Below are 22415 nucleotides of genomic sequence, written 5' to 3'. Positions count from 1 at the left end.
GACCATTTATCCTTTCGTGACAAAAGCAGGGCCCAACTGTCAAAGTATTTCTTTTAAACATAGGAAAAATAAGAGTATAACAGAAAGGTACCAAAAGAGATAAGAAAAGTCCCTGCAGTATGGCCATTAGGGTGTGTGCACTTCGCTATGCAGGGAATGTAGGTGGCAGCCGTGGTTCATACGTACCACTGCTCCCAGTGACACAGTTTCTGTTCATTCGCGTTTTCTTTTTGGTTTGTTAGTAGTGTATTCTGATGAAACATTTAAGATTGTAGGATGAACGTGGCAGTGTGGTGCGGTTAATTCAGCGCTAACTATTTGTGTGTGTAGGTATTAAGTGGTGAGGGACATGTGGAATCACTCTGAGCCGATGTCAATAGCCACAGATAGCTGTGGTGTGGCAAAACCCAAGAGTCAGAGAGGCGAGGAGTAGCAATAGAGTGAGCTCCCCTGTCCGTGAGTTGTATGTGCAGATGGCATAGAAGCAGGATGCATACTGCAGTCTTACCATACCCTCATTGTTAAAAGGTAAGAAAGGTAATGAGCAGAAGGGGTAGGTTAGTAGAATCTCAGAATGCCATGGCACGGGGGTGTTGTTATATGCCGTTATGTGTAATTGTTCTCACGACCTACAATCCCATTTCTTCTGTGTATTGTTCCCATAGATCCCATACCCTCTGAAAGGTGGCAGTGGTGTTGCGGACCTGTAATGTCAGCTTGTCCATAAGATAGTTGTCTTTTATTTTGGCCACTACCAATGAGAGGGAGGAGGGCTCAGTGTTCAACCACTGCTGTGCCAGGGCTCGTCTGGCTGCTAAGTATATCAAGTTGAGTAGTTTCTGTTCATGTTCAGTAGGCTTGGATAGTAAGCATGCCCATGGGTCTAAATCTAATGTCCTTTGTAATATTTTAGAACCTAGTTCTACCACTCCCTTCCAGAAAAGACTGACTGTGGGGCATTTACACCAGCTGCTCGCACCTATGGTTTGGATGCAAAGTCACGTATTTGTAGGTACCTAAATTAGTCCCCATTGGATAGTGGGGCGAGCTCCCTGCGCCTATCGAATGTGACCAGGGCTTTGTCGACGTGTAAGTGTATATATCTTTGGAGTCCTGTGTGTTCAATCCCTCTAAAGTCTCTAGCACGTATCCCCGGGGGGGAAGGCCCTGTTACAGAATATAGGTGTCAGTGGAGATGGGAGTTTACTGAGTGAGTACTTTTGTGCTACCTGGTCCCATAATCTGATTGAATTTAGTATCGCTGGGCAAGTAGTGCGTATAAATTCCCCATTCACTTTGGGTACCATATAGAAAACTGGGGAAGGTCAGCTCCCATCAGGAATGATTCGATATCTACCAAGCTCCTGTGGTCTGGGGGAGAGTGCCAGTGCACAATTTGGGTTTGTTGTGAGGCTAAGTAGTAGAGGTACATGTTCGGTAACCCCAGCCCACCTCTATTTTTGGGTCGGTATAGCAATTTACGCGCAATTCTGGGGTGCTTCCTCTGCCAGATGAATGTGTCTTTTGTAACCCTGCCAAGTCCTGCAGTGGTAGGGCTTGAAACAGAAACAGCATGGGGAGGATATTCATCTTCACTGCATAGCCATGAGATAGGCTTCTCTATCCATTTCTCCAGGTTCTGGATCAGGCTGCTGAGTGTTGGCGGGTAATTATGGTGGTATAACTGTGTGTGGTCAGCTGTAAGTTTAATGCCTACGTAGGGGAGGGTGCTGTCAGCGAGGCGTAACTTATATGTGACTCTGATCTGTGCCAGGGCTGAAATGTGGAAGTGCATTGCCATGGATTTAGCCAGGTTGACTTTATACGCAGACAGGTCTCCGTAGTGATCCAGTAGTTTAATCAGGTGCTCCATGGAGCCGAGTGGGTCTGTGAGTGTAAGAAGGACGTCATCCGCATATGCTGATGTTTTGAACTGTCTTCCAGCTACACCCACCCCCCATATGTGTGGATGCTGTCGGATGGGCTGCAATAGCTGTTCCAGGGAGAGAGTGAAGAGCAATGGGGACAGGGGGCAACCTTGCCTTGTGCCGTTATTTAAGGGGAAGGGGGTGCGACGGGCCACAGTTATCAGTGTTTGGGCTCTGAGGTTTGTGTATAGGGCCCGGATCGCCACCACGTAGGGTTCCAAAAGACCCCCACCCGGAGTAGGCCAAAGAGGTACGGCCACTTCACCCTGTCAAAGGCCTTCTCGGCGTCAATGGACAGTGCCAGAGAAGGCCCTCCCGAGCTTGACATGCACCATGTCAGTACAGCTCCCTTTCGAGTATTTTCGTAGAGCTGTCTGCCTGGCACAAACCCCACCTGGTCAGGGTGGACCAAGCGTGTCAACAGCGGATTTAGCTGGTAACCAAAATGTTGGCAGAGAGCTTTAGATCTGAATTGATCAGGGAGATAGGATGCTGTAGTTGGATGCTAGCTCCTCATCTCTACCTGGTTTTGGTAATAATGTGATGTTTGCTAGCTCCATGTCCGAGTCTGGTACACCTCCGTCCAGAAAGTGGTTGAACAGTGTAGTGAGTTGGGGAGCCAGTACTTCCCTGAATTTCTTATAATACCCCATTTCGAATCCATCCGGTCCCGGGGCTTTATTACCTTTTAGGGCCGTGATAGCTGCAACAATTTCTAGTGGTGAGATGGGTGCACCCAAGGTCCCCACCTCTGGTCCAGTGAGTTTCTGCAAATCTAGGTCTGACAGGAATGAGTGTAGTTCTGCACATTCATCAGGGGCAGCCCCTTATGGCTGTGGGCAATGGTTGTATAATGTTGAATAATAGTCTGTAAAGACTTTGTTAATGGCGTTTGGAGTGTCTGCTAGGACCCCTGCCGATGTGCGGATTTTAGTGATGGGTCGAAATCCACTCAGAGGACGCAGTGCTCTGGCTAACGTACCCATTTTGTTGGATTTTTCATAATACAAGCGCCGAGACCACAGAATGGAACGAGCCACCCCCTCCAGGTAAAGTTCCCTAAGAGTGTTGCAGTGCGTTCACCTCTGTCAGTTTGTTTGTGCTGTGGGGTTTGCTTTGTGTTGCTGTTCTGCTTTTCTCAGAGCTGCTTGCAGCTCCAATAGGAGGTGGGTTGTGCGTTGCTTTTTGTGTGTAGCTACCTTGATGAAGTGGCCCCTCAGGACTGACTTATGGGCGGCCCAAATGGCTATTGGGTCTACGTCTGTAGAGATGTTGTGAGTAAAGTATTCTGATATGATTGTGCTGGTGGCCTTTCATAAGTCCTTGTCTCTGGGAAGGCTAGTGTTTAGTTTCCATGTCCAGTTAGAGGAGTACTTGAGCCTGTCAAGTATGATTTCTATGTCTGCATGGTCAGATCAGGTTATGCTATTTATGGTGGTGTGCGCGAGTTTTGCCACACCCGCCCCGTTAAGAAGGATGTTGTCGATCCTGGAGCATGTACCGTGCGGTGTGAAATAGAATGTGAAATCCCGGGTGCTGGATTCTCCACGCGTCTAGAAGGTTGGTGTTGGCAGTCCCCACCTGTGGGACCGAACCATTCCAGGTTTTGTGCTCCTATAAACTGCTGGACACGGCACTGCATTAAAATCCCCTCCTATTACAAGTACGCCTACCCCCTCTGTCCCAGCCAGTGTCGTGAATGAGTTACAGTATTGGGAATCAGGTTTGTTGGGAGCATATACATTATAAATGTGGCTTTTAGTGTTATGTAGGGTACCCAATATGGAAATATACCTACCCTCAGGGTCTGCCCCAAGACCCGAAACTTGATCGGGACAACTTTTGTGAGTGAGGATTGCTACGCCTGCGCGCTAACGTAGTGCCCTGGCCTCAAAGGTCTTGGTGTACTGGCTATCGGTCAACCTGAGCGTTGACGACCCGGGGAGGTGTGTTTCCTGGATTAGATCAGCCCTTTTTGCTTTCAACTCCCTCAAGAGCAATCGCCGCTTTGTGGGGGTATTTAACCCCTTTACATTAAAAGATAGTATTTTCAGCGACATTGTGGGGCCATGTGTGTGTGCTTGGACAGTGTGGTTCGGAGGTGTAGAGTCGGGTCGAGGTGTGGGATTGAGCTGTTGCGTTTGTATAGGGCAAGTGTAGAAGAAGCTTAAATGTTCCCCTTGCCGTGGGGAGATACCAAAAAAGAATAAGGAAAACATAGCATACATAACCTCAGAACAGAGGTGTATAAACAATGAAAATGAATGTGCACGACCCATAACATAGTTATATAACACATCACCATTTCAGTATAAGATTAGTAGAAAAGGAGTGATCCCGTAGGATGGTGAATAGGTCCTGCTTGTGACCCTGGAAGGTGGCGTAAAGGTCGGCGCAAGATGTATCCGTGAGCGCTGCAGGACGAGGCATGGGTATCCCTGCAAGCGGACAGCGGTGACTGTGCCCCCCATTGCCCGCCCCCCACTCCCCGGGGTCCAAGATGTCAGCCTGATACAGGTTTTTATTCCTTTTTCCCCCTTAACTCCATTTTTGTTGGGAATGTGGCCTCTCCCCCCAGCTATTTACCTTCCCATTTCGTTGTAGGTGCCTGGGCAATGTAGTAATGTTGGTGCATCCCTAGGGATGTGTAATGTGTCTGCTCGAGTGACTGTCTGAGACCACAGTTGTGTGTTGAACAAATTATATTTATAAGCCTTTCCTCGCCCTGTTGAGCTCAGTCTGCACGGCGCCCTTCATGGGTGAAGAGGGGTTACTTTTTTAGCATTTGGTATTTTTGCGCTCTGGTTTTTTTATTTTATTTTCAAAGTTCTACGGATATTAAGGATTTTTATTTGGCCTTTTTTGGGGGTTGGGGCAGGGGGGGCGGACAATAGTTCCCCCCCCCCCACACATACATTTTCATTTAGGGCCCTCATCCGCTGCTCATGGGTGGGGGTGGGGGGGAGGACAATAGGTTCCCACCCCCATTTTCATTTAGGGCCCCCACCCGCCGCTCAGGGGTGGGGGCCGTCGGGAGGACACTAGGTGTCCCCCCTTATTATAATTTAGGGCCCCCACCCGCTGCTAATGGGTGGGGTCCGGGGGTGGAGCACCCTTCCCATCCCCATTGTCATTTAGGGCCTCCACCCGCGGGGCTCGGGGGTGGGGGATACTATGAGGTTTTTGGGTGTGTTTTTTTTAACAGCCACAGGCTGCTCACTGTTTAGTAGACATGCCCCTACTTGCGGTATAGCGAGTAGAGGAAGATTATTTACTAATACTAAGTAATTTTTACTTAGGATTAGTGAAGTTGGCCGAAAGACCAATTAAGGTCTTTCAGCCTTTTGGTAGATAGCTCCTTGATACCGTGGGAATTTGGGAGTTATCTACTAAGTGGCTGCAAGATGCAGCCGCGGCACGAATAGGATCAGAATTTCATTCATTAGAATGAAATTCCGATCAGAACAAAGTCACAAATTGCGTTCTACACGAAGGAACAAACTGTTTTCATTCTGACGAAATTTGGTCGTTTCGCCAGCGTTCTGTGTAAGTGATAGGACGTTTGGGAGTACTGATTGGAAGCTTTGCAAGTTCACGGAGGAAAGGTAAGAATTGTGGGAAAATTGCTTTGACCACAGTAAACTGAGCACACTTTGTTCCCCCTCTGGTCAAAGCTGGTCAAGCGTAGGAAACCTCCATAAGACAAAGTAGTCCCTATGTTTTAAAGAAAACTAGAGCAGACAGGAAAAAAATGAAGAACAGATCCTGACAGAGGGAGAGAAGAGGAATCGATTAAAGAAGGTAAATGACAGTGCCGCTTTAAATTAGAGGAGAAAGAGAAGCTGGGTTTGTGAAGATAATTGAGGAGGATGTTTGATATGTGTACCTAAGGAATTGGGTTTTTAAAAAGTTCTTACTGGAGAATAGACTACAGTCAAATAGGCAGAGGAATAATACAAGTCTATATATGTTTTTTCAGTGAGAGGTGGGAGAGCAAGTGCAAACAATGGAATTGTTCTAGAATCCTCTTTTTTTTTGGGACACCAGCTGTTGATTTCATAGGTGGGTTGGCTAGGTAAATTGCAGCCCTACTGAATTCTAATTAGAAAATAGGTAGCATAATGTTATTCCCTCCAAATCCAATATATATGCAGAGTGTTTGTAACAAGCTACTTTTATTAGATTGGCCCAGATGAATTGGCAACAATTATGTTACTTTTGAGTCAAGAGACTATATGTTAATACATTTCACAGGCCATTACCGTAGATTTTTTTAATAGGCAACAGCAGTCTTTAAACGGTATCTGATACCTATAATTACAAAAGGTCATATTCTTTTATACATACTATATTCTAAGCCAGCAGCTATTTAAAAAAAATATATAAAATCTTCCCTTATTTTAGGATCGGTTTAATATAGTCTTCAATTTGCTCTTCCTATGAATCTCAAGGCAACCATGTTCTGAGTTACTGTTTACATATACGAGTGCTTAATGAGTGCTACCAAAGAGATGAACATAATGTATGCAGTGAGAGTTGCATTGATTGTGAAATTGTCCACAGTAAAGGGGATTTCAAAACTGAAATTTGTAGTTGAGTGGAGACTAAGGCATAACATAGGAGAAACATTTGCTGTTACATTAGGTCCATAACATTTATTTTAAAGCAAGAGTGGAGACATTTGAAAACTAAAACTTATTTGATATTCCATTTACAGGCAAATAATCCTTGCACATGCTGAACTTGACTTTTTCTTTTTAGGATATCACCACCCTCATTCTGGAGAGACTGTATCTTTGCCTTGGTAAGAGGTCTAAGGATGCAAACAGTTCCACATTCAGCTTCCTGACATGTTTAACTGAACATGAACTGTAATTCTGAGGATTGACCTGTCCACAGCGTGCTCTTCATGCAGACAGGTTCTAATCCCCACAACTATTCAGCTTGAATTTTTTTTAAGCTGATTTATATTAAAGGCATGTTAGAAGTGGTTAGGGTAAAGGAGGGGATTAAGATTATATAGAAGTTGAAGGTACACTCTCGGCATTATAACAACTAAATTGAAATTGAGTTATGGTGCCAGGATGTCAAAAGGCCCTTTCTTACCTGAAGAGGTTATATAGTTTTCAAACTATTTTACCCCAAAGGTAGCCTCAATCTCCAGTTCCCCCAGTGGCATCCGCTTCTGACATTGACATTCATAAAGCGCAGAGTGTTGCCAGGCAGGGACACAGATGATTGGCTAGAGTGGTCATTTGATGCTCTAAGCCAATCAGTAGTTCCCTATTCATAAACAAATTGACCTCTCTAGCCATTTAGAGGTGTCCCTGTCAGCGACATTCTGTGCTTCCTAAAAGTCCATTACAAAAAACAGATGTTGCTGGGGAAACTGGTTTAACTCCTGTAAGTAAGAAGGCGCCTAGAGACCTCATGGAACCACAACAACTTCACTTTGATGTCAAAGTTAGATTACATATAGTGTTAAGTCGTAAAATGTTCAAAAGTTGGAGGGGGATTATGATAAAATGTGTATTTTTTATTATTCGGTTTAAGGTAAGAGTAGGGCTACATTTTGTATTTGGGTATATGGGATGTTTAATTTTGGTTTAACTAATCTTAGTTTTAACTAAGACTTAGATTAGTTTTTTTTTTCCAGGATTAGGCTTTTGAGTGTGAAAATACAGCACTGAGGTCTTTGAAGGATTCTGTGAGGAGAATGACCAGGCTTGACGACGAATTTCAGTGAAATTCCAACTCAGTCAATATGAGCATTTCATAAAGATTCTATGTGGGGACAGTGCCGCTTTAACAATCTACACACTGCAAAGATACTGTGCCTGACACACCATTAACTATTTACATAAAATAACACCTTTTTGCTTGCAGATTTTTCTAATTAATATAGATTAAGTACATAGATACCTAGTTGTTGAATATATTGAACCGCCAAATTATGATAACATATTAAAACCAGAAGAATTAGGAGAGTTGTATTGATACAATATTTGGAGACATAACTTTTTGCCACACCTCATTTATAAGGAAGCCAATTTGTAACCTATTTGCACATATAAATGTTTTGTAGCAGAGAGCAGTTTAGTGTTGTACATACAATTTTTATACTACTCTTTTATTTATATTGTATATGCAGAATAGCTAGTCACATGACCCTTCTACTAATAACTACAATTATATCTGTTTGTACTAATGAAAGCTATAAACTTTAGGTACTCTATAGATTAAAGTGATGGCAGAATATATCATCTTTAAACCTCATTTTATAGCTTCCTTTCTTTAAACCTTTCCATAGGATTGAATCAGAAAGTACCTTGCATATCTAATGCATTGCCTAAAGGAACAGTATAGTCACCTAAACAACTTTAGCTTAATGAAGCAGTTTTATTGTATAGATCGTGCTTCTTGGGTTTCACTGCTCAATTCACTGCCATTTAGGGGTTAAATCACTTTGTTTCTGTTTATGCAGCCTTTGTCACACTTCCCCTGACTCTGATTGACAGTCTGCATGAAAAAAAAATGGTTTCACTTTCAATCAGATGTAATTTACCTTAAACAACTGTATCTCTTTCTCTGTAAATTGAACTTTAATCACATACAGGAGGCTCTTACGTAGTCTATCAAGCTAATTACATAGCAGGGGATAAGGAGATCTAAATTAAACAGAACTTGCTATAAAGGAAGGATAAACTTTAGATGACTCTTTACAGGAAGTGTTTAGGAAGGCTGTGCAAGTGATCACAAAGTGATTTAACTCCTATCTGGCAGAGAATTGAGCAGGGAGACTACAGGGACATGATCTATACACCAAAACTGCTTCATTAAGCTAAAGTTGTTTTGGTTACTATAGTGTCCCTTTAACATATGGTGCTGGCTAAAACTATGCATTTTACTTTTAACTGTAAAGTGTTTTTTTTGTGAGTGTTTTTGATTAGTATTTGCATCAAATGCAAAGATGTTTTGACACAATGTTATCTGATGGAAATTAAGTAGAGCACATGTTTCATGCTAGTAGCCTATGAACTGTGTCTGTGTTCTGGATATCGTGTGAATATATTGGCCAGTGTGCATGATGATAGAGCCTTTCATATGGAAGTGTTAAATTAGTGCGTTTGCTGTACTTTCAGAACAAAAACTGTATTCAAAGAAATTGGATAGCTTCTTAATCAAATGAGATATCTAACAGCCATTTTGGGGTGAAGAAGGCTTTTTTTCCTAGTTTGTTGCAAAATCGGAAGCGATTCAGACTGGGTTTTTTGCCTTCTTTTGGGTTAACAGCAAAAACATGTGAAAAGGGCTAAACTTGATGGGCGCAAGTCTCTTTTCAGCTATGTAACTATGTACTATGGATAATTCTTTTTATGTATTCTTGTATCCTGAACTTTAATGAAGCTAGTTCACAACTGGCTTCGATGCTACACAAGTTCTAATTGCCTAGAATATGTTTGTCAATCAGTGATACACTATTTAACTTGCCATGTTGTAATTCAATACAGATAATGCTTTAATTGGGATAGAGGAACTCTGAGTGTACCACTGATACACTATATTTGCTATTAATATTTTTTTTCTGGTTTGGTCAGCATCATAGGAGTTGCATCCCCACATGAGCCTCACAAATATGGATCATGACTAGATACATATTCTTTCTTTTTTTCAGGATTTGTAGAAATGAGAAAATATGCAGTCTTCCAGACTAAAGTTCAATTTTTTATAGCAAGAAATCTTCCTCTCAGCCTGAAAATTAAATATTACAGACTAGGAGGGGGGCACTAACCCGCACACATCTCACTCAGAGTCCAAGGTTTGTCTTCCTGTAATTTATACAGCATTTCCATGCCTGTGACATTCTTGTGGGGATACAGCAAGCCCCATGCTGCTAATGGACTGAAAGTAAATGAAATTAAATAAGCGCAGCAATGCTCATCACCATTGTCTCCCCCCTGGGTAATTCAATTCCTGAGTGCGCAGTGATGGGAGCGTGCGGCACGGTCTCTGTAATCCTGCTGCGGGCTGGAGACTTAACGTCTAAATAAAACTTTTACTGCGCCATTTGTTACACGGCTGCCAGCAGGGTCTGTTTGTTGGTTTGGGGACACTAATGTAATATTCATATTTCCTCACATGTTGTGCGTACCATACAACAGAAACGCTAAATATTCCATAAATATGCACCCCCAGATTAAATAATGAATTGTAATATCAATGCAGATACTTTTATATTCACCACTCAGGTCCTTGATTTGTTAATATTTTCATCTTAATGTAGTGAGTCGAGCTGATGTGGAGAGGGGGGGGGGGGGGGAGGTGATTAAGAACTGATAAAACTTGTGATACATGATGTACACTTGAATTGGAATGTATCAGCAGGTTGGAGTGTGCTCAGTAAATGCACCCTGCCCCCTTACAAGCCATAGACGTGATATGTAATTGCAGCCCCTAAGCACTAAAACTCTCATGATGCTCAGCTTGTTGAAACATTCCCTGCCCAATATCAGTGATGGACAATCAATGACACTTAAACTTTTGAGATAATATTGGATGACCATGACATATAAAGAGCCATCAATTCTATATGCCAGTACTGCAAAGAAAATAAACCTGCTTCACATGCAAAAAATATATCATTATTATTTTAAGGAAAACTAGACTTTTTTTTTTTTTAAATGCATTAATCATTCGTCCTGTTCACTCTATTCATCTATCTGTTGTACTGTAATGATATATACAGACGTATTTGCTCATGATTATACAGTATTTTATTTCAATTCATGTTTCCTTTGAGTCACAATTTTATTTGTTTATTTTTAGATTCTGGAGATACAGAGAGGTTGGACAGAGTATTAAAGCAAGGTTATCTGGAGAAAAGAAACAGAGGTAACGTACAATAAGAATGAAATCCAGAAAGAAAATATACACCTTAGCATGTTTCTGAGATCGTGTTGAATATTTTATATGGCGGATTGCTGAGTTTATCTCCTCTCTTTACCAATTAAAAGGGTTAATGATGTAGGGATTTCACCAGAATTACTTGCAGCTGCTCACTCAGTGTGCCCTGGTTTTCCACAATGTATAGTAAATATATACCTAGGATCAACTGAGATGTATCATGTGCACCCTTCAGTAACCCTTTGTAATGTGCCTAGGAGAGCTTAAAGAGCCAGTAATGCTTCTGTTCATCTTAGATAATTGAGCTCATTTATAGAATAACATGCATGCCTATTTCTCTGTGTATTGCTCCTGGGGTTCTGCCTTTTAGCATAGAATACAATCATTACTTTATCTGTGGATTGTTAAAACTGTGGTCACAATTTTTATCCTAGCTGCTTTGCTGACTGTCTATTTATTAACTTCTTGACTAAAAAAAAAAAATGACCACAAGATTCCAGATTTTTTGTTTCTTCTTCAAGTAATATGTAAAATTAAGGTTATGCATAGCACATTTAACAAAAAATGACACCATGTTGATTAAAGGACATTGGCAAAAATTACTAATGCTCATATGAAGTAAAACAACTCTATACATCTTGCTCTGCAAAGGCATATGCCACTAGACGAAGAGCACTTTCTAGGCATTCGGGCAACACCTGGAAGTAATTTAACTAATAGTGAACCTACTGGAGACCAAGGCCAAACAATGCAAATATACATCTAAATAAATAATAATAATTGAGCAAAGATATCCAGCGGTCAAGTTTCTAAAGTTGTCACTGGTAAGCAGCCTCCCATATAAGGAAGAGGATCCATCAATCGGGATTCTTTCCTTCTTGTCTATGATGAATAAGAGATATGTAGTCTAGCCCCCAAATCTAACAGGAAGAGTTGAATAAGCTGATCAATCAGCTGACAGCTGGTATCAAGTCATTCACAGCCAGTCTGTATACAATGTTTTCCCAGACAGCTAAAAGAACATGCATGCATGTTCAAAGGGGATGTAGGGATATGCAAGGTATGTGTCCATCTAACATGCACTTGCCTTTTACTCAACTTGGACAGATTTTGGATAGCAAAGAACTAAAAGTAACATTCTTGACTTCAAAGGGAGAAGAGGAAGTCTTGTATCCACATCGATTTTTTACAAACAGCTGCAATTATAAGCCACTTTGTGCAGGGACACAGTGACTGGAGATCTCCTTGCATCATAACCTATGCAATGAGTATAGATTGTCATGGTGTTTAGTGTGTCACTTGTGAGCTCTTTTTCATACACTTCACTGACTGGAACGACTGCTTGCTAACCTCAGCAATCCATCATATTAGGCACCTGGGGCAGCCAATTATTATTGTGATTACAGTAAAAAAAAGACATACCTGTTAGATTGCCTCGTAAGAATAACTTTATAACTGGATATATCTGGGAAATAAAAACCTTCTACCAATGTTAAAATGAAAAATATGAAAGATCTGCTATAAGAATGTGCTTTCCCGAACACAGGTGTTTCAGTCATTTTGTTTCCTGTGCATGTTCCAAATATGAAGTGCGTATTTCTGAACTTCACCTTAATGACAATAGTAAACACGTGCCTTGATTTGTAATGCAGTGGTGAGAAACATGCATATAGTCTTTATATGCTGACTGTTCTGTAAATTTATCCTCATTCTTTAATTATTTAAGCAAGCAGTGATGTCCTTACGGCACAAGGATTCCAGAATGGTGATACCTTTGCTCCCCATTCCACCTTTCACCCTCTGCTAACAAGGAGCTAAATATGTGATCTGATATTGCCTCTAGCCCATACTATTAGGATCTGTGCATCCGCAGCTGATCTCTCTGTCCATAAGCAAAGATTAATGTATTTGGGTGGAGGCTTGACCTCGATTATTGTCTATATCCATCCATCTCACTTAGCAAATGAAGCATGTTGTAATGGGGAAGAGCACGCAGGAGCCAGAATATAATTGTGCTACTGCACAAAATATCTTTTTTTTCCTTCAGCAGAAACCTGTCGTAGAATACCCACGAGCTTGCATGATACAAAATGACCACCTGCTAATCATCAGCTAGCATCTATATAAGTTCAAGTGGTATACAATGTGATGCCAATGAACCCTCCCAAAAGACATCACGTGCTCCAACATGGCAGTCAAATATACTTAAAATATACCATTTCAGTCTAATCAAAATATAGGAACAAAAAAAAATGTAAATGGAATTAAAAGAATTGAGTAGTACTTAATTTATTACGGACATGGTTTCCTAATTGTAATAAAGCCCACGGTACTTAGAACTTTGTTCTGAAATGAGTGTTTAGCACGTAAATATCTAAATGAAGGACAACATAATAGAGTTGGGAAATTCTCCAGGTCGGCTAATGTGCTATACATTTTGACATTCAACTAATAAATCACTGCAATGTTAAAGTTTTTACATTGTCCAGAAGCACCTGAGTATAATGCATACCGATAGAGGTAATGTGGATTTCAACATTTAATTAATGTATTTTAAAAACGTCAAAAACACATTAAAGCTATCTTCCAAAGCAGGCAGAGAACATCTCTAGTTTGTATCAATTGGAGGATTGTGCATTAAAATAATTTTATATTATGTATCACATGGTTATTGAGTGTTCCATCTCAATCCAGCTAAGCACATTGCTTCCCTGAATCATATATGATGCCAGAGATGCATAAGCACAGATGTGTTCATTATGAGATTTTAAACTTAAACTAGTTGTCCTCTTCTCACCTAGAATCTGAAATGCAAAGTTACGTTATATGTAAGGCTGGCAATAAATGTATCCTTGGTTATTGTGTAGATTTTTGTTTGAATCTGTAAGAATCTACTTATGGTGTGTAGAAAATGTGCTATCAGGGTAAATGTTAATTTTGGAACTCCAGTAAAAGGGCAGTCCAAGCACCAAAAAAAATCACTTTTATGTTAATTGAGTGATTTGCAACATAGATACTGCTGTTGCAAATGAAAAATAAACTGCACTGTATACATTTTGCAATATCTGTGCCCACTAGTGGCTGTCAGACAGACAGTTGCTAGGTGTATCGAGACTGAAGTACTTTCAGTAACAATCTTTTTGACATCAGTCATTGTAGTTATGCAGCGAGTACACTGTCCAGACGGTGGATTACAAGTAAATGTATTGAGTTTTTTTTACCTTTTAATTTTTTATCTAAAATAAACAGGAACACGTTTGATTTAAAAAAAAACAACCTCTATTTACAGTTTTCCTTTAACAGGACTAATCAAGCTGCTTCATAAAAATTCTGAATTGGAATATAGAGAGAATAAGTCTTCTGGGAATAGATTTTCAAACAGCCATGACATTTATTCAAAACATTTTATGTGGTTTCTATTCTAGAAGGAAAATGGCAGTTATTCATTAAAATGGGGGTTGTTTGAGACACTGTTTGAATTCTAGATAGTAGGCCAAATTAGATAAATTAGCACATTTCTCAAAATCATCTTTGTTTTCATTTCAAATATTATTCCCTAAAAGTTGACATTCACTTTAATTTTTGAGAATTCTAGTGAATCATTTTATGTAAATTTTCAAACAATTTACATATTGACATTTAGCTCAAAATAAGCATTTTAATATATTACATAATTCTCTCCTATATCTGTATAATAATGTATCTTTTGAATACGAGTACCATGCTATTCCTAGAGGTGTATAGCTTTCATAACTGCTGTAGGCCTCACTATTAATAGGAGTGCAGGACACAACATATAAAATAATGGAAATAAGTATATGTTATATCTTTACAATATATGATATCTTTAAGCATTATAATACTATGTGTGCTTTAATAAGTAGAAATATTAATTCATACAATCATGGGCGTCCGCAGGAATTCTTCCAGAGGTGTCATGAAAGGGAAGGGGCATAGTCATTATCACATAAAGCCAGGGTGAATAACGTTTTCACAAATATGGTGTCAGGAATACATGTTTGTATTCCTGACACTATAGTGTTCCTTTAAGCAAATTAAAGGAACATTCTGGTCACCATAACAACTTCATCTAAATGAAAATGCTATGATGCCAGGAGGACCCTGGGCGATCTTTCATTTAAGGGGTTAAACCGCTCTCAAATGGTTTAACCCCAAAGGCTTCCTCCACCTTCAGATCTCCAGGTCGCTCAGTGGTATTCGGCTTCTGAAACGGAGTGCCAGGAAGTGCAGATTGACGTCTGACATGGATGCCGCAGATCGTCTAGAGTGGTCAGCTGACGCTCTAAGCCAATCACTGGTTCCTGGTTCATAAAAATGTTTTACTTTTATATGAATGGGGAGCTACTGATTGGCTTAGAGTGCCAGCTGACCGCTCTAGCCAATCAGCGGTACCCCTACCCAGTGGCACTAAATAAATAAAAATGAACACATTAACACTGATATTTTTTTTTCTTTTTACCTGGGGAGATGAGAAGGTCCAAAGTTTCCCTGCCAGGCCCAGGTACCAAAGCCTTATGATGTGGTGTCCAGAATAAAGTGGAGGGTTTAATTCACTTGTCCTTCCTGCCCCAATCTCCTTTTCTTCTCCTTCATTTGACAGTCTTCTTTTTCTTCTGACACTTTCTTCTCTCCTCCTTGGCTCCTTCTGCTCCTTTACCTTTCTGCTTATTTTGTGCCCTTCTGCTCCTTTATCTTTCTGATCCCTTTGTGCTAATTGCAGACCCTTTCTGCTCCTTCTCCTACTTTACCTGTGTGCTCCTTGCTGCCCCTTTCTGCTCCTTGCTGTCCCTTCCTGTTCTTTTATGCTCCTTCTCCAACTTCTTGTTGACCCTCCCTGCTCCTTGCTGACCCTTCCTGCTCATTTCTTCTATTTATCCTACTTTACCTTTATGCTTCTACTGCCCCTTCCAGCTCATTGCTGACCCTTTCTCCTCATTGATGTCCCTTCCTGCCTATTTCTGTTCCTTCTCCTTTCTGCTCCTTGATGTTCCTTCCTGCTCATTTCTGTTCCTTCTCCTTTCTGCTCCTTCGCCTACTTTACCTTCCTGCTCCTTGCTGACCCTTCCTGCTCCTTGCTGCCCCTTTCTGCTCCTTGCTGTCCCTTCCTGTTCTTTTATGCTCCTTCCCCAACTTTACCTTTGCACTCCTTCTGCCCCTTCCAGCTCCTTGCTACCCTTTTCTGCTCCTTCTCCTACTTTACCTTTGTGCTCCTTCTAAATCTTTCTGCTCCTTTACCTCTGTGCTCCTTGCTGCCCCTTTGTGGTCCTTACAGACCCTTCTTTCTCCTTGCTGACCTTTTCTGCTCCTTGCTGTCCCTTCCTGCTTCTTGCTGCCCTGTTCTGCACCTTCTCTTCCTTTACCTTTGTGCTCCTTCTGTCCCTTCCTGCTCCTTGCTGCCCCTTTCTGCTCCTTGCTGTCCCTTCCTGTTTCTTTCTGCTCCTTCTCCTACTTTATCTTTGTGCTCCTTCTGATTCTTTCTGCTCCTTCACCATTGTGCTCCTTCTGTCTTTTCCTGCTCCTGCTGCTCCTTGCAGACCCTTTCTGCTTCTTGCTCACCCTTCCTGCTCATTTATATTCCTTTCTGCTCCTCCTACTTTACCTTTGTGCTCCTTGCTGCCCCTTCCAACTCCTTGCTGCCCATTTCTGCCCCTTGCTGCTCCTCCTACTTTACCTTTGTGCTCCTTCTGATTCTTTCTGCTCCTTTACCTTTGTGCTCCTTCTGTCCCTTTCTGCTCCTTGCTGACTCTTTCTGCTCCTTGCGGACCCTTCCTGCTCCTTGATGTTCCTTCCTGCTCCTTGATGTTCCTTCCTGCTCATTTCTGTTCCCTCTCCTTTCTGCTCCTTCTACTTTACCTTTGTGCTTCTTCTGTCCCTTCCTGCTCCTTGATGCCGTTTCCAGCTCCTTGCTGACCCTTCCTGCTCCTTGCTGACAATTGCTGAACCTTTGTGCTCCTTGCTGCCCGTTCCTGCTCATTTCTGTTCCTTTGTGCTCCTCCTCCTACTTTACCTTTGTGCTCCTTTCTGCCCATTCCAGCTCATTGTTGCCCCTTTCTGCTCCTTGATGTCTCTTCCTGCTCATTTTTGTTTCTGCTCCTTTTCTTACTTTACCTTCCTGCTCCTTGCTGTCCCTTCATGTAAGCTATGTCCCCCATCCATCACTTACCTGATCTGTAGGCTGCTATCCCATCCCTCACTTACCTGATCTATAGCGCCCCCATCCCTCACTTACCTGATCTGTAGGTGGATACCCCTATATCTAACTTACCTGATCTGTAGGCTGCCCCCCCCCATCCCTCACTTACTTGACCAGTGGGCTGCCCCACCCCATCTCTGTTACCTGATCTGTAGGCTACCCCCATCCCTCACTTACCTGTGGCTGCCCCCCATCCCTCACTATAAATCTAGACTTAAAAATAAAAGGTACTCAGAAAAGGGGCTAGGCTGCCCCCCCATCTCTCACTTACCTGATCTGTAGACTGCCCCTCCCACCCTCCCCATCTCTCACTTACAGAGGCATAACTAAAAACCACGGGGCCCCGGTGCAAAAATTGCAATAAACACCAATTTTATTAAACAAGACAATGATTTCGTACAGCTAAAGGTGAATGAACACAGGTAGATTCTCAACTTTTGTAGAACAACAATTTCCTGGCAGACACCACGGGAGGTATCGTTCTAGAGCTTGGTATCCAGCTTTGGTCATCCTTGTTATGCGTTCAGTCATGATTATATGTTCACATATGGTTTGTTTGATTTCCTATTAAAATCTGTCCATTTGTTGTTTTAGACCATTTTTTTGGATCAGAATGGCAGAAGAGATGGTGTGTGCTCACTAAGGGAAGTTTCTGTTACTACTCGAGTGAGAAAGGTAAGCACATGGAATTATAGTAACTTCCTGTGTACATTTCTGCAATACCTTTTAGAGAGGGTGCACCCCCATCAACAAATGTGTTATTGAAAATCGGCAATCAGCTCTCGGTAAATGACAACATTAGTGCTATACATTGCAATAGCAAAAATTACCAGAAAATGTATAGAATAAATACTTTCTGGGGGTTTTATTTGCAGTTACATTACAATTGATTGTAATGTAACATTTACATGTTGTGATATGAAACGTCATATGTCTATGAGAGTTCCATGTTTTGTTCTAAAGAACTCATGCAGTGTTGATGCATTTGCAGGAAAGCTGCCCAGAGGTGGTTTTATGATAAAGGATTGCAGTGCACGTTTGGTATTGGACATCCGCAAAGACTCTCGCCGTGATGCCTGCTTTGAACTTGTGCCCCCAGGCAATCGTACTTACCAAGTAAGTATTTGCTACTGTTGGAATGTCAACACACAGATTAAAGATTTTTCTTTCATTTTATTTTATTAAAGTTATACTATAGCCATCAAAAGATCTTTAATTTAATGAATCAGTTTGGGTAAACAGCTCATGCCCCTTGGGTCTTACTGCTCAATTTGCCCTCTTTTAGGAGTTAAATTGCTTTTGTTTTTGTTTATGCAGCCTAGCCACACCTCCTGCATGAAAAATATGGTTCAATTTTCAAACAAATGTTAAAGGACCACTATAGGCACCCAGACAAGTTCAGCTCAATGAAGTGGTCTGGGTGCCAGGTCCCTCTAGTTTTAACCCTGCAGCTGAAAACATAGCAGTTTTAGAGAAACTCTCCCTGACAGCCGCTAGAGGCACTTACGCAATTCTCACGGTGAAAATCACAGTGAGAAGACGCTGGATGCCCACAGGAAAGCATTGAGTAATGCTTTCCTATGGGCTGTTTGAATGCGCACGGTAGTTTGCCGCACATGCGCATTCGGATATGATGTCGGCAGGGGAAGGAGAGGTCACTAGAGCCAAGGGAGCCTGGCGCTAGAGAAAGGTAGGTGGCTGAAGGGGTTTTAATCCCTTTAGCCCAGAGGGAGGGGGGCCTGAGGGTGGGGGGGGACCTAATGACCCTATAGTGCCAGGAAAACAAGTTTGTTTTCCTGGACCTATAGTGGTCCTTTAATTTGATTTAGATGTTTTTATATCCTGCTCTGTAGATTTTTACTTTGATCACACACAGGAGGCTCTTGCAGGATCTAGAAGGGATTCTGGATTAAACAGATTGTGTAATAATGGAACCTAGAATATCTGGGTCTGACTAGGCTGTATAAACAAATTAATTTAACTCCTAAATGGTAGAGAATTGAGCAGTGAGAATGTGGGGGCTTGATCTATACACCAAAACTGCTTCATTAAGCTAAAGTTGTTTTAGTGCCAATAGTATCCCTTTAATTACTATATTTGCCTTCATGCTTTTGATTTACAGGTTTATTTAATTTTTTTTTAAATGTATTGTTTTTTATGTAAAAAAGCATAGGGGCTACATTTTCATATGTAGATTGTGCCCGTTGGTAATTGGGTGGAGCTTGTGCAATGTTCTGTTTCTAAGGTAATTACAGAAGGGCAAACTACAGACACTATGGACAGAGGAGAGCAAAATGTTGACTCCCAGATATTAATATCCAGTGCAAAAAAGAACTAATAATATTTTTTAAAAAATAATATAAAAAAGGACAAATGGCAAGAGGAAGCAATGGCAAAAGGAAAAAACAAATAAAGGATTTTTAGCACTAATGAGAGTATTAGTAGGCAGCTAAAACAACCCAAACCGGAGTCTCTTCCTTCTGGTAAAAAGTACAGTTCGGTATGGAAATGACAGAGCAGTGCATTGTAGATAGTTTCGAATCCTGGAGATGGTCAGTGGATATGTGGAGAGAAAAGAACCAAGAGAAAACAATATAGTGTTGCATCTTCTGGCAGTTGATGAAAGGAGTATAAAAACACACTTACAATTTTTAGGAGCAATAGATCAACTTTAGATGGTAGAGCCTGGACGGTAATCCCTGCCTATGGATGTGGTGGTCCTGTAGGGCCTTGGCAGATATATCTCAGGGGTCCTCAAACTTTTTAAACAGGGGGCCAGTTCATGGTCCCTCAGACACTGCTGGGGGCTGGACTATAGTTTGACATACACACACATACACACATACATACATACATCTTGACATACACATACATACAGAAATACATACTGACATACATATACATATGCACACTGACATACAGATGGATAGATACATACTGACATAAATACATACACACAGACATACATACAAGCACACTAAAATACATACATACATACATACTGAAATACATACATACACACAGACAGATACATACATACACACAGACCTACATACTGACATACATGCATACAAACACATACTGACATACATACACATACAGATGAACACATACTGACATATATACAGGCATACATACAGACACATACTGACATACATACACATACAGATGAACACATACTGACATATATACAGGCATACATACACACATACATACAGATAGACACATACTGACATACATACACTCATACAGACAGATACATACTGACATACATACATACACACACACACACACACACAGACATACATACTGACATGAATACACACAGACACATACAGATACATACTGACATGCTGAAATAAATACATACATACAGACATACACGAACACATACTGACACACATGCACTAATACACAGACATACATACATACACACTTACATACTGACATACTGACATACATACACATACATACAAACACATATCGACATACATACAGGCATACACACACACACACAGGCATACTGAAATACATACACAGAGACATACAGGCATACACACACACACAGCTAATTTTTCTTACAGGTTTTGCAGGAGGGTGGCTCATGGGAGTCGGCGTGGCTCTTCCCTCCTCGCGGCCTGGCTTTCTTCCCTCCCGCGGGGAGGGAGGAAGTGATGGCCCCTTCCTCCCAGCACTACTTTGCAGCTGCAAATTTTTAAAGGGGGTCGCGCTATTGCACGGCCGCAGCGCTGACCGAGCCCCTGAAGATACAGGGCCCATCGGGTGGCCCTAAGTGCTTGGGCCATAGTTTGAGGACCCCTGTTGTATCTGGTTCTGATCACAGTAGAAATTGTGTGTATATCCAAACTTGAAATCAGTGGGTCACCGTTGTAGATTTGTATGGAAAAAATAAAACTGCAAATAGTGCTCAGTGGTATAAATTTAGACTTAAAAATAAGTCCCCACCAAGATAAAATCTTCTTTAAAAACGTCCAGGAGAGTCTAGAATAGTGTTAAAAGATATTCAATCTTTTATTATAAACTATTATAAACAGGGAAACCATCAGAAATTTTGGGGCCCCTAACACAGCTCAGGGTCTGGGCCTGCCTCCAAATCCCATTTACAGGAATACACACACCAACACATGCACGGATTAAAAAAAAAAACACAGATACACACACACACATACTGAAACAGACATACATATTTACACACGAACACATACTAACATACATACAGACACACATGCATGCTGTCAGGATCGGGACAGGGATCCAACACGCAGAGTACAAACAGTAGCCAGATACGTATACCGGACCTTAGAATGGCCGGACTAACGTAAGTAGTACAGTATAGAATGGTCAAAGACAAGCCGAGGTCGAGGGTAACAGAAGACAGGTAAGCGAGAGGCAAGCCGAATCAAGGGTAACAGAGATAAGCAGAGTAAGGTAAACAACCTGGGTCAAAACCAAAAGGGATAATAGAATACACAAGCACTGAGTGACTAGAACAAGCTAGAACCACGACAGGGCAATGAGCTAATGAAAGAAGCTCTGTTAAATACCCTGTTCAGAGCAGTAACCACGCCTCCAAGGCGTCTTGATTGGTCCTGCAGCAATTGACTGACAGGTCTTACCGGGGGAGTGTCCTGATGACTACTTCCTGCCTAGATGCTGTAAAAGGCAGTCACTCCCTCGCGGCCGGCCTAGCATGACCGGATAGACCGCGGGGAAGGGAGCCATCAGACCGTCTGGATGGAGGAACAGCTAAGTCTCTACCTCTTTCGGAGGTAGAGACCACAGGTACCCTGACACATGCATACATAAGGACATACAGACATACCTACAGACATATGAAAACAAAAACATGGGGAGGATCGAAGGAAGAGACTTTTTCAAACTTCACGAGCCTGACCTATAGAGATGGAGGAGCAACCCATAAATAAATGATTAAATAATAACCTTTAATAAGTATAATATAAAAAAACAACACGTGTCGGTTTGGAAAGTTGTTACAAATAAGTCCTAAATGCTAAAAATAATAAATAGAGCTAACAAAAAGTCGGAAGAGCCACAATTTGGCGAAACGCGCATCGGGACAGATTTAGCAGTGGTTGGCAGTGAGACTTGGGATGATGCTGCAGCTAATTTCTAAGATTAAGACAAGCAACCACGCTGTGATTTAAGTATAAGATCTTTACTTAAATTTATTTTCCTTTATAATTTTTGTTGCTTTGAGTGAGCGGGAAAGGGGTTTGTTTCACTTCATGTTATACGTGTCTGGGACTCCGGGATGCTTGGAGGTTTAGACTTTTTTTTAAGGAGTGCCCTTGAAGGCACGATAGGGCATAGATATTGGCTATCTTTCA

The 22415-nt window shown here is 41.4% G+C and overlaps 1 protein-coding gene across 1 annotated transcript in view; it reads left to right on the top strand.

The window, feature by feature from the left end:
* SKAP1 (src kinase associated phosphoprotein 1) overlaps positions 1-22415 on the top strand; it is a 480903-nt gene that overhangs the window by 351897 nt on the left and 106591 nt on the right. Inside the window, exons 5-7 of the mRNA XM_063458887.1 lie at positions 10755-10820; positions 17641-17721; positions 18038-18162. Coding sequence (XP_063314957.1) covers positions 10755-10820; positions 17641-17721; positions 18038-18162 — 272 coding nt within the window. The remainder of the gene's footprint in view (positions 1-10754; positions 10821-17640; positions 17722-18037; positions 18163-22415) is intronic.

This window comes from Pelobates fuscus, chromosome 6, assembly GCF_036172605.1.
Source record: "Pelobates fuscus isolate aPelFus1 chromosome 6, aPelFus1.pri, whole genome shotgun sequence".
NCBI classification, from domain to species: Eukaryota; Metazoa; Chordata; class Amphibia; order Anura; family Pelobatidae; genus Pelobates; species Pelobates fuscus.
The sequence above is the reverse complement of the archived record's forward strand: the minus strand, read 5'-3'. Positions and strand labels throughout refer to the sequence as shown.